The sequence below is a fragment of the Protopterus annectens genome, chromosome 7.part0 (genome assembly GCF_019279795.1).
Source record: "Protopterus annectens isolate FY-2018-M chromosome 7.part0, PAN1.0, whole genome shotgun sequence".
Classification (NCBI taxonomy): domain Eukaryota; kingdom Metazoa; phylum Chordata; order Ceratodontiformes; family Protopteridae; genus Protopterus; species Protopterus annectens.
The window spans coordinates 484,198,287-484,212,549 of NC_056739.1; the positions used below are offsets into that span (position 1 = coordinate 484,198,287).

A 14,263-nucleotide genomic window follows, 5' to 3' on the forward strand; every position below is an offset into this window, starting at 1 on the left:
AAGGATATTTTTCAGTTATAACCCAAGCAAAAAATATAAATAGAAAACTCTGAAAAGTGTGTAACAGTAACACATTTGCTCAGTCCTAAACATGATACTGATTGAAGTTTCCACAGAACAGTAGAGAAAGAGTGTATCTGCACTCACCATCCTAACACATTTTGTAGAGTATGGCATTGTCATCACCAGAACTCATCAGATGGCTAAACATTAACAGCTTATTCTTGGAAACTTGAACATAAACTGGACAGGACAACATATATCACTGCTTTCTAAATTCTCTTTTCTATTCAAGAAAAACATATCAGCAATCAAGCATTTTAAGTATTACATAGCAAATCATGTACCTGAGAGCTTGCAAAGAGTAACAGAGGAGCTAATCTGCTTTAGAAAGTTGTTCTCCTGTTAGGTTGAAGATGTGGAGCTTCTTCCGTCCTGGCAACATGTTCTGGATGAGGCAGGGGTATCTAGCTCAGGTCGAAAACTATTGGTGGGCATAAGCTGATCATCTATAGCTGTGTGTGTGTGTGTGTGTGTGTGTGTGTGTGTGTGTGTGTGTGTGTGTGTGGTAGTATGTGCACATGAACTGCATTGACATTATGGCCAAGTATAAGCTAAAGGGGAAAAGACTCCATCTTCAGGATGGTGGCATATTGAGGTATCTTATTTCTTCTCCTTGTGCAGGTCTGTAAACTTCTAAGAGTTCACAGTTCAAGATCACTTGACAGTCAAGGACTTGAACCCTGCTTCTCGAAATTCTTCTGTAATGCCACCTTCTGCTCTCTCATGCACATTTACAAATTGTCCCTTTCACATTGTGAACATGGCCCAAGAGTTACCTGCATAAAAAGGAGACTATTTGACCATCCACTGAAAAATGATGCTCCCAGCACCTTCCAGTACTTTGTTAAACTAACTTCCTTGGAACGTAACTCATATGTCAATGATATTATGCTGATGATTTGACTTCTGCCCTGATATCATCAGCCAGCATTGCAGGGGCATATTCCTCACCTGTTAATCTCTAAAGAAAATGCAAGTTAACAAAATCTATAGTTGATCAGCACTGCCATCAGCTTTCTGATAATACCTCTTCATTGGCATGACGCCTTTATGGACTCTCAAAGAATCAAAACTGATCATTATTTCAATATTTGGGCAATTGACACAATGCAACCTTGCGCTTAACCACCCATTTAGGCACCATTTATCTCAAACAAAAAGCATGTTAAGGTATGTTAAAACATTGTCAGGATCCTAATAGTAGACAGGATTAAGGTATAAACTGTTAATGAGTTGCTTAATCTGGCAGAGGGTTTGATTCCCTCAGGTTTCATTTGCCTACTGTTAGACCTTGAGCAAATCACTTAATCAGACAGTGCTTTAGAGAAATTGGGAAACTTGGTTATGTACTGGACTGGATGCCAAGTAGCTACCTATGTTTCTCTCTCCTCAGGTTTGATCCTGCCTGGGTAAAGATATGTTGCACCCACCAGAAGTGCCATGTCTATTCATTGTTTCTCTGGCCTCATCATCCAGGGCAGAAAAGGTTCTTGAACAAACTGGATACAAGTAGGTCATATGAGAAAATCTCTTACTTTGCACTCTCATCTTTCAACTATTGCACCTCAGCCAGTGACCTTTGGTAGCTCACTGACTAACACAATCATCCTTACTCGCAGTCTCCTCCTCCCCTACTTTTGTGAAACTCACCCTTGTAGCCATGCTCATTCAATTTGTTTAAGGAAACAAGGTCTTCTTACAATTACAAAGTATGTGGTTTGAGCCTGGCTTCCAGATGTGGGCTGGGCTATGCATATTCTCATTCAGCTCATATTGTTTCTGGGTACTCCAATTTCATACCACACTTCAAAGAACAATATGAAAATTGACACAGTATATGAGAGGTGCAGTTATATTGTGACTCTGGAGGCAAAGCTGTCATGGGACTGCCAAAATCAGCAAACAAGTTGTCGGTAACATACAACACTACACAATACTATATCACACTATACCTTTCTCACACAATTCAAAACAATCCCAGTGAGCTTCTTATCCTGATGTTCTTGAAAGTAACCAACCCAAAATGCAAAGGCCTGTTAAATGTAACCCTAGAAACAGGTAACCTCGGCAGCCTCACAAACACAATACTCAGACAGTATCTAAGACTCACTGTGTCATAAATCAAAAGAACAGTTGGCAAACCTGCACACAGTCCAACATCCAGGTCACAGGTGACTCCATAGTGAGACACAGATGCACCCCTCACCAGGCTACAAGGAGAGTGTCACAGTCATTTGCCTGTAGGGTGCTAAGATTCACCTTATCACACATCCACGGAAGTCCCTGCATCTCATGTACACATGTGACATAGTTATAATCCATGGGGGAATTTACTACTTGAGACCTGCCTGGTCAATATGAAGAGAGATATTATGGAGCTCTTGGAATATGTGTCAGAGGTAGCACTGAACCTAGCCCTGAGCAGGATTTTATCATCATTGAGAATGATGCAGCGAAAGATTATTGATTTCAACAACTGGCTCAGATTCTGGTGTCATTTTAAGAGGGTTCAATACATTTCAGCCTGGGGAGTGATGGTAGGCAGCCCTGACTACTTTACCAGGGATGGCCTGTACCCAGCTCCCCAAGGCTTCCATATATATTTGCAAAAACTTTGCCCACCTCCACAATACCTTTTTTAGGCAATGTCAGTCTTCAAAACCATCTAATGTAACAAATCAGAATCCAAATAACATAAAGGTTATGCTGCTCAATGTCTGGATCCTTATTAGAAAAAACAAATCCAGTACTTACAGGCACTCTTTAGATTAAAATGCATTAATATAGGCATTGTCAGAGACAACACATCCATTAATCCAGGGCTTCAGTGCTTATCACATTGTCAGACCCACTACACTAAATGAAGGCACTAAAGCTGGCAGTGTCTCTATATTTATTACTCAAAGTGTCATCTCCAGACTCATTTAAAAAGATAATGACCTGGAACTTAACCCCTTATCACATCATAGCTAACCATAAAGATGCCCTGTTTGTCTCCCTAGGTCCATACTTATTACCTGACTAATATGGAGTACCTATGCATTAAGCCAAAGACTATTCTCCTAAGAGATTTTATCTACCCCTCTGTTAATTGTGAGACTTAGCATGTATCCCCAGATATTTCTGGATATTTATGGACTTCATAAATTGAAACTCTCTGGACTAGTTTATTATGAACCCTTATCAAGGATGACAAAATCCTGGACTTACTCCTTACCAATCTGAGACAGCTGTGCTCTTCACCAACTGTATCCTCCCTAATCAAATCTGACTATAAATTAGTCATATTCACCTTAAGACATAAGACAGAAGCATCTTTCAATACCTCAGTATTCAGAGATTATGCAAAGGCTAATCCACCAAAACTGAGTGATGATCTAGCTAAATTTAGTATCCTCTCCAAACCTGATGACCCCATTTTGTATGTAGAATCCTTTACCACCAAATTCTACATATGTTAATAGCTGCATAAAGACATCTGGCTGAAGTAAATGCAATATGAAACTTAAAAATAAACCCGTATGGTAGAACCCAAATATAAACAGGCTTGACAACAAAACATGAAGAAGAAAAAAAGAAAAGTAGCTCTCAATACACCAAAAATGCTCTTGTTAAACTTAAGAAGGAACTCCAGTCCCTGACTAAATCAACCAAAGCTAGACATGAGGTAAAAATAGCAACCCAGGCAAAAAAAAAAAAAAACAAAAAACACAAAACCTTCTTGTTAGAAACCTCAGAAACAATGATGAAGACTGGATAGAGCTAACAGCAAATGACAACACCAGCTCAGACCTAGAGGATATAACCAATCTTTTAGTGGACAAATTTAGCTCAAAATGTCACCCTCCCACACACACACACACACACACACACACACACACACACACACACACACACACACACACACACACACACACACACACACACACACACACACAACATTCCCAGATCATATACCTGCATCCATACTCATTCCCCAAATCCCCCAAGAACTAGTCCTCAATGAGCTCTCCATGGCCATGAACACAGCTTGTAAGGGGCCGGATAACATTCTAGGATGCCTACTGGCCTGTCTGAAAAATTACTTGTCTCACCCTCTACTGAAACTATTAAATAAAAGCTTCCAAACAGACTATGTACCAGACAAATGAAAGACAGTAACAATCACCACCTTGCACAAAGGTGGAATGTCAACACTTTGTTATTTGCATTATATTTAGAACCATTAGAAAAGAAAGTAAGGGACTCAAAAATTCATGGGTATAATTGGTACAGTATTCAAGAAACGTTGGCTTTACTAGCAGATGATATTATTTTGTATCTGATAAAACCAGAAAAGGACCACTCAGTGTTGTGGAACATTCTGAGACAGGCTATAGCTGTAAACTATGTACCCACACAGGAATTGGTTCAGTAATATCCATATTTATGGAGACATAATAAAATGAAGTGTTTAGGAGTATGGGTTAAAAAGGACACTGTTATAGCAGCTAAGGATATGAAATAAGAAACTAAATAAAAGACAATACAAAAACTGAGAAACTGAAAGCTCTTGTCTATGGATATGGATAACAAGATACAAGCAGCAAAAATGTTTTTAGTCCCTTTAGTTTTAAACAGAGGTCAGGCATAGTTCTATCAACCAGAGGAGAAGTTGTGGATAGTAATTAATAAAGAGTTGCAGAATTTTATCTTGGAGGTGAAGATGGCGAGGGTCATGTAGGATAAGTTAACCTTTACAACAGAACAATGAGGTTTAGGATTACCCAATCTGAAGGGATACTTTAGAGCTACACAGTAAAGGCTCTTATACATCACACAAGCAAAATGTTACAATTCAAAGTAGAAAGGGATGATCATAAAGCAGGGGGGTAATTCAAGTAATAAGGAAAGAGAGGGATTTTGGATGGAGATCCTTAAGGAGAGTAACAACAGTCGTACAGAATATTATATTCATAAGGTAGCAGAAAGTATACTAAGAACTAAGCCAACACGGGAATGGGAAAAGGAGATTTTGCCAGAAGGGATGACTGCAATTGAGGTAGAGAGAATAGGTAAGTGGGGGTGTGAATTTACTGGAGGAAGCTGGAAAAGGAACCAAGGTAGTGGGAACAAATGTTTAGAGATGGAAAGTTAATAGAACGGAAGAAGCCAAGAAGACATTTGGACTGCAAGCTACAGACTGCCTTCTCTATTGGGGATTGATATCAGACTACAGATAAAGAGAAAGGGATAGGGGAAACCTAAGCGAAAGACCTGCACTGTTTGAGTTTTTAGTTGAATTTAGAGCAGAAGATGCTGTTAAAAAGGGATAATTATACGGCATACAAATATCGCATGATAATTATAGGAATCAATCAGTGGATGTCAGAAAAGAAGAAACAATGGAAGAAGTATGGCTCTTTAATATGCAACAAAATCCCGAAAATTTAGGATTTTTGCCTGGAAGTGTTTGCATAGGTACTTTTATACCCCAAGCAGACTGCAAAGAAATTTTTCCTCGGGTAGATGGGAAATGTTGGAAATGGTGTAATGGGAAAGAAACAGGTACCTGGGAGTATATGTTCCCAAAGTGTAATGAACTGACAGACTTTAAAAATTCTTTACAGAGTAGTCTGTCAGGAATACTGAGTGAGCAAATGAGTGTAACTAAGAAATTATATTTTTGATCTGGGATACAGGATCTGAATTGTCTACACATGGACCTTGTTAGTTTAATTCTGCTGGCTGACAAAAAAAGCAATTACTAGAAAATAAAAATCAAAGTATGAACCATTCATATTTGAAGCAGTGAATTTTGTAACAGAAGTAAAAGAACACCAAGTAGGATCTTCTGAAAATAGTAGGAGTAAATTACCTTGAAAAATATGGACATTTTGGGAAGAGCCCTGCTGAAAAATGTTTTGGAGGAAGAATGAAGCTTAACAGTAGGCAGGAAATGAACAAGTTATATAATGTTGGCTTGATTATATTGTATAGAACAATATATCTGATGTATAACGTTTGTCAATGTCTACTTGTAAATATAGTTTGATTACTTTTATATAAATGTAAGTTTGCCTATGTCACAAGTGATAATTCAATAAAGGTGTTTAAAAAAAAGTGGGACATCAACTGGCCCAAGTAATTATAGACCATATGTCTGACCAGACTAATCTGTAAGGCTATGGAAAGGATCATTATGGAATTAATAAACAAGGACATAGGTAACCGACAAACCCTTGTCCCAAGCCATTCTAGTTCAATCAAGGACAGATTCTGCCTGCTTAACCTGGTCAACTTGAGGGTTAATGAGGCAACAAATGAGGGGAAATCAGTATATTCCACATATCTGGACCTTGCTAAGGGATTCAACACCATTCCATGCTCAGATATCATTGATAAACTCTTGCCACTAAATGTGCATCCCTATGTAGCTCATTGGATAGCAAACTGGCTCACAAAACAAACCCAGCAAATTAGACTGGGCATATTAACCTCTTCCAAAAGATCTGTCTTGAGTGGTGTACCCCAAGGTTCTGTCCTTGGGCCACTCCCCTTTGTTATTTACACCATGGCGGTCAAAGCTAATGTCAAAAGCTTATGGCTGATCAAGTTTGCTGAAGACTTTAAACTAGGTGCCATTATAAACTCTCCAGAGGACACCAAGATCCCCCAAGAATGCCTTTCCAAAAAAAAAATAGCTGTTGTCAAAACTATGGACTAAATCTAAATGCCAAAAAATCAATAATGGTTTCCTTCAGCAAGCACAACATCCCCTGTAACTATTACATTGAAAAGACATCCCTAAAATCTGATCCAGTAGTTATGGACCCAGGAATCTATGTATACAGCAAATTGTCTTTTGATCACTATATGTATTCAGTATTGCAAGAAAGTTATTTTTCATTGCACAGCGTATTAGCAAGGATATGGCATCCAGGTCCAGGGATATGATCTTTATTATTAGAGCGATCATTGATTACAATGCCCCCTTTGGCTGTACCTCTTCAAACAATCGGTACAACTTAAGCATCCACAACATTTCTCAACTAGAAAATCAAAGACCTGAATCATAAAAACTGTAACGATTTTCTCAGATTCTTGGCCCTCTTCTCTGTATCATACAGGCTTCTGGGAGATTACCTTAACCTCACATACAGAGCCTCAACAGACCCTATACTTGCAGACCTACCACACATCCACAAACCCAATTGTGGCAAAAACACCCACTCAAGAAACCTTAATCTCTTCTGAAACATATAACAGAACATGGTGGGGCAGATATGTATCATAAAAAATACCAGTTTTTTGGAATAATCTTTCTGTTCACATTCCAAGTATTTCTCTTACTCTATTTTAATCTTGACAATTGGATGGAAAATCACAAATTCATCCTTGTCCATTACAGAAAGGGGTTACAAGTAAATTCCCTGTGTCATTAGTATGTCAATACATATGAACCTGTTAGTTTGCTACAAAAAAGTATCCCTAGGTTTGTTTTGTGGAGATTTTATCCATAGGTCTTCCTGTTAAAGGAATCTTTGACTCAGTGAAGGGCAACACTGTTAAAGTGAATTAATTACTTAATATAAGGCCTTAAGCTCTGGCCTATCCTCTGGGACCTGTGTGAAGAGTCCTTGATCCCATTAACTTTCATACTAGAATCCACAACCAATTTAGCCTACTAATCACTTACCGCTATTTTCCTCATTATAGTGCCCTTGTACAATGCACCCCAACTCTGTTATAGACATGTCTTGTTCTTCCTCCATACTATTACTACAATACATTCTATACTTCTACAATAATTTCCTTCTCCTTCAGAGCCCCCCCCCCCCCCCACACACACACACACACATTTTACTCTGCTTACAGCCTCATGAATGTGGTACTGGGCCTTTACCTTTCTGCTAGTCAACATCAACTTTTTTTTTTCATTTTTTTCTTTTTTCCCTTTCACAGTAACATGTATCACACATTAAGTGACCTGATCTTCTAAACAATTACGTTCAACTCTTCGCTGGCTTCATATCTGTCTTCATCTTGCTCCATCTGAACTTTCGTTGATCATTGCTGTTTTCATTCATTCCCTTGCTTACAGTTAGTGGCTCTGAAAGCACTTTGATCTGTATTTCATTTATCTGTACAATGACTTCTTATCTCTTACCCTGTGTCCAGCTTTCACCTTCACTTTATGTAACCGTCTTATTTAAATTGTCATGCTAATATTTGTGCTCACTCTGCATACCATGCTACAGCGCTGACAGGCATAAAATCACCAAAACTGAAGCACACACACATACCTGGTGACCATCCTCTATACCTACTACATGACAACATAACCAAATAAAGTTGAATAAGGACAAGCAGATAAACAAAGAGCAAACACCATCCAAACTTTAGAGCTTAGCAGGAATACAATCTAACGCAACTCAACTAAGCATTAATCTTAATCACCAAGCAGCTACTAGGTTATGTTTGATCAAGTGATTCTGTTTTAATGCCCATACTGAGATCTTTCTTTCATTCGTTCAGTTTTAGTGGAACCCCCCCCCCAGCACACTTCTCAGCTGTACAGATTTAATGATACCCTAACTTGTTTTCAAACTTTTGCTTCATCCCTCCTAAAACTGGAAATTATTTTGAGGAGTTCTAAGTTAATAATATCAACATTTCGAAAATTTCCCTAATTTGGGGCCTTTTCCTGAATTATTTTTTGATTTGTCTATATTTCTGTAGGAAAATATTGAGAGTTATGCTACCCAGCATATATTTTTCCACTGGGGTATTTGAACCTTAGGTAAAATACCTTACAGAGTGCTTTCTGCACTGAGCCTTAACTGCCATCTTTCTTCTGTGTCCATATTATTCCTAAGATTTGCACTTCCATCACCAGCCTTTACTGCTACTTTATTATGTCCAGATGGGATCATCTTGTTTCTCAGTATGTCCTGTGACATTAGCAGCAAGCACATTAAAAAAAAAAAAAAACATAATCTCCCCAGATCAGCCATGGTTGCATTCTGCTACTTACCTCCCTATCATATGTCGATGTCTCCTTTACTGCCATCCGGTCTTTTCTTCCCTCCAACCATTTCTGTACTCAACTAACAATTTTTCTTAATACCCCTTACCCCCCTCAGCTTCTGGGTCACACAGTTGAAGGCTTTGTTGAAGTCTATGTGAAAGACACTCAATGGTCCCCATTAGTCCACTTCCCTAGTGAATATACAACTTAATTAAGCTGCGATTTCAGGACCTTTCAGTCCATGAACCATATCAGACTGTACTGTGGAGTTGATAGGAATCCCTTGTCTCTTATCTCAGTTTCTTTTCCATTACTGACCCTTCTGTGAAGATCAAGTTCACAAACATACAGTTTCTTGCACTGGCCCCAGCTTCTTCCCATTGTAAACAGGAAGTTCTGTGGTCCTTCTTGACCTGGGTATCTGTTGCTTAGCTAGTTGTTTCTAGACACTCCAGATAATGTGATACACTTTTAGTACTCCTGTAAAGGCTCTACATTTAATAATTTCATTACCACAGTGGCAATGCTTTCTTAAGGAATGACTACCATAACCCAAAAATAAGAGCTCTTTTAGCTTGTCTGTGGGTATGTGTAAAAATATACTACTATTAACTGAAGAATGAGCAGCAATTTACATTTTTGAGCCTTGACAGGAATGCTCATTGCCAGGAAAACCTACAGCTGAGGACTGCCCATTTGCTGATTATTTTTACTTCCATCTGTTGGGAAGTACTGAGCTCGGCCACTCAATGCTGCCAACCAAATATGTTACTTCTTCAGGAAACTAGATGAAACAAGCAGTGGTATGATGCCTATGAGGTCAAAAAAGTTTCCCTTGATTTTTGTCCCCCAACCCCAATTCTCAAGTAAACTTCAAAGGAAACATTCCTGGTAGTCATTGTTCCTTAGATCTGGTCAGCTTCCTTATATAATTTTTTAGCAAAAATACTATAGGAGTGTACACAACTACAAAATATGCAGAACTGTACAGCTAGCAATTTAATTCAGTACTCTGTATAGAACATTTTACTAAAGGCACATTACATGAAACTACAAAGTAGTGATCTTATGAAACCATTTAAGATTGTGAAGGTATAGAGTTATTAAAATAATAACTTCTGACATCCTTTGTATCATAGTATGTAGTGATCATTACCTGCCCATTTGCCATAGTAATGCAGATTAACCTTCCAGATCTCAGAAAGCACATAAACTCTAATCCCATGCAGAATCGTCCAGGTGAGCTTCAGAAGGACATACACGAAGACAAGGACACCCGTGACCATAAACAGAGTTTGAGAAGAGCAGTGCGTATCAGTTGCCATGTTTGATATCTAACTGAATTGCTAGCAGTGTTAGTTCAAGGCTGTCAGACCAGAAGTAATTTTTGCATTCCAAAGGTAATGACAATCGAGTGTCACACCCCTTGCATCAGGTTTCTAAATGCACACCTGGTACAACTCCCTGCTCAGCTAAACAAGCAGTTCTTTGGCCAAGTCAGGTCACAGGTGCTTCTAAACGTGTGGTATGATTTATAAACTGACAGTGCACACCATTAACTGCTTGTAATTGTTAGCCACAGCCTGCATTTACCAGCCAGCAGCAGCACATCTTTATGTAGAATCGAAAAACAGTTGGTAATGTAAACGTGTCCCTTCAGCACATTACTAAAGGAAACATTGAGTTTGTTATGCTTCAGAAAATATGCTACGTTTCTGAGGAGTCGTGTGTGTGTGTGTGTGTGTGTGTGTGTGCGCGCACGCGAGTGTGTAATCTTTGTTTGTAATATAGTATCTTAGTTATATTGTATTTTATTTTATTTTATATATTCTTATTCATGTATTTTCTTTCATGGGCTGAACTTAAACATGGTCCATTTGGATCACTCTTCTATTCTGGTTAACAGATTCAACAAATGAAAAAAAAAATAAAACAAAATAATTAATACACACAAACACACACACACACACACACACACACACACACACACACACACACACACACACACACACACACACACACACAAAATGGGTAAAAGGAAAATGCCTTGGGATTCAGAAAGACTTAATGAGATACATACCCTCTTCTAGGATCAAAAGGGAAAACAATGCATACCAGTCTTTACCTGCTTAATTAAAATGACTATACAAGTGACACATTATTTCAATAAATCTAACTGTTCAGTGTCCTAGAAATGTAATGATGACAGTAGATAGTACTATAACTTTGTCAATATGAAGCACAGAAAAGATTAGTGCTGGGGGTATAGGATTTGTTGTTACTGAGTACAAACCTCACTTTTCTACTGTAAGAGTAGAACAGTATATATATATATATATATATATATATATATATATATATATATATATATCTCCCATTTCCACTGCATCTACTTTCTCTCAGCCATGTCACAGAACATCTCTTTGATCTTCTGCTCTAACTTTCCCTGGCACCTCTCAAGCTTACTGTTCATTAACCAAGGCTCCACAAGCAGGGAAACCTTTATGTAAAAAGAAAAAAAAAAGAGGAATGGGCAGATTGGAGCTCAGGACCTCCTAGTACAGTGCCATCTGGCAGTTGAAGAAGTCCTCTTGTCCTCTCTGGTATGCAGTACTCACTGTCCCACCCATTACCTGTTATGCATTACTTATACACATGCAAAGTCAGTAAAATTCTTGGTTTCTACAGAGAACTGCTAGTCCTTGGTTGTAAACTCCATCCCTCTACCTGGGTTAAATGACAAGGTAAAAATACAACTCAGTTGCAAATCACTAAGGTCACAGTCACGGCTGCATCCTTCTGTGTGATGGAGCTGGCTACAAGACTAAGGCCGGGATTCAGTAATCCTCCGAGTAAGACTAACCAAGTCTTACTCGGAGAATGCCATTTAAGACTACGATGTCAGCGCATCATGCATATGCATGAGGGCACCGACTCAACTGGAAGGCTTACACGGAGCGTGCAAGACTGCAGGGGGCATGTCGGACTGCCAAGCAGTCCAAATATCCACGCCCCTGCAACCATATAAAGTGAAAAAGACAAATGCAATGAGCGAGTCCGGTGAAATGTACACATAGCAAACAGTACACATCCCCACATACTAAACCCCTTTGTAAATGTAAAATGTAAACTAATTTTTTTTTATAATTCCCGATATAGCTGCCCGTATTTGCGCATGTTTGTGGGGGTGTGCCCATTGCTTAGCTGCAGTTAGCAATTTCGACAATAAGAAATGTTTATGCAAATCAAGCCAAATAGCAATAGCATAGTGGTAGAATGTTCGCACAAAGAGGAGGCATTCCCAGTTAAGTCCCACCACCCCCCTGTCTATTTTATGTTTTAAATTAGTATATAAAATAATTCCTGACATATATGAATGAAATTTTAGTAAAAAGCATTGAAATGGCCTATGTATTAGTGAACAAAATGTATATATATAAATATAAGAAGGTGGGCAGCATTAAGGATATTGACATATAATTGCCCATAGCTAAGCAGCGTTTTACCTAGCGCAATATAATTGCCCATAGCTAAGCAGCGCTTTACCTAGCGCAATAGGTTTGTGCGGAGCTGCGCACCGCGCTAACCAGCACACTGTCAGGCAACGTGGAGCAACATAAAGCAAAGTTGCCTAAACACAGCCACACCCCCTAGCCTGTCTGGACAGTGGTAAAATAAAAAGCAATGACAAGGTTCGAACCCGGGACACTGTGCACCATAATCAAAGTATTAAACCACTAAGCCATGACAGCTTAGCATAAATATGCACTGTTAACATACATATACTTATAAATGGAAGATCAACCATTGCTAAGCAGGTTTGCTGTTAGCCGAGAATTTTCAAAAACGGTCAATCACAAATAAGTGCGGGAAATGCGGCATATTTAAGCTCCATAGGCGGGAATACTCGCCATAACTGATTGTAGCTCCCATCTGCAGTCAGAATGGCTGGAGAGGGTACTCTCTTTCGAGCGCAACGCTGTGGCATCGAGGAGTCAAAATACTTGGTTTGGCTCCTTGTCCACCATCATGAGTCAAGACTCCTGCAGGGCCAGTTCCAAGGGACGGAGTACAAAGCAGAGGCTTGGAACCGGTTAGCTCATGATCTCACCAGTACCACAGGCATCCCTCAGACTGGTGAGCAGGTCCGTCACCACCATGCAGACCTGAAGAGACAGAAGCAGGACCTACTGAACCGATGGATACAGGAGGCCCGTGACATGCAAGATGCCCCACTACTGAGTAGGTAGCCATGGAATGAAGTATGCAAGACATGATAATTTAGTCTATATAATGGATAAGTATGTCTCAATATCCCTTCATTTACTTCATAGCTGCAGGTGTCCACGCTGCGAATCAGCAAGCCTATGCAGACAGGCTGCTAAGGCTGTGCCCACCAGGCAGGTTAGTAATTATTCTGCATGTATTGTTATATAAAATAGGTGAGAGAGCCTGAAAAAAAGTATTGTAGCCCAATAATAAAGACATAAAATGCCCTGAATAATTTCTCTGCATGTACTGTTATATAAAATAAGTCAGAGAGCCAGGAAAAAGAGTGTAGTAACCCATTAATAAAGGTAAAATAAGTCCGGAATAATATCTCTGCATGTACTGTTATATAAAATAAGTGAGCGAGTCTGAAAAAGAGTGTTGTAACCTATTAATAAAGGTATAATACATCTTGAATAAGTCTTCTGCATGCACTGTAATATCAAATAAATGAGAGAGCCTGTAGAAAAGTGTGTAATGTAATTAATAAAGGTATAATACTTGGAGTGTGTCCGTTTCACTTACTTTGAAATGTTGTTGTACCCTTGCATTATATAAATAGTACTGTTGTATTAAGCGCTGTCAACCCACAGTTGGGCAGTCCCATATAAAGTGGATGAAGGAAGTGCCAGTAGCTGTGAAGCATATATACAGTCCTCAACAGTTGGTTAATGGCTGGCATGCATAGGTAAATCTGGCAAACGAGTAGCTTGTTAATGTGTTCACCAGAAATGTGAGTGTGCTACATGAAATGTAGGGTTCTGTAGAAATATAACTGAAAATGTCACGTGAACACATCCAGATATGTAGATATATAAATATAAATAAAATATATAACTATGTAGCAGTAACATCTGCATCTTGGACAGTTAGTATGTCAGATATAGGTCAGGTATATAATGAACTAACCAAACCCATTAC

At 38.9% G+C, this 14,263-nt stretch overlaps 1 protein-coding gene across 1 annotated transcript in view; it reads right to left on the bottom strand.

Annotated features, from left to right (window-relative positions):
- Positions 1-10,452, bottom strand: part of LOC122806552 (very-long-chain 3-oxoacyl-CoA reductase-like) — a 389,647-nt gene extending 379,195 nt beyond the window's left edge. The window contains exon 1 of the mRNA XM_044077079.1: positions 10,230-10,452. Coding sequence (XP_043933014.1) covers positions 10,230-10,398 — 169 coding nt within the window. The 5' untranslated portion in view covers positions 10,399-10,452. The remainder of the gene's footprint in view (positions 1-10,229) is intronic.
- Positions 10,453-14,263: the final 3,811 nt, after the last annotated feature.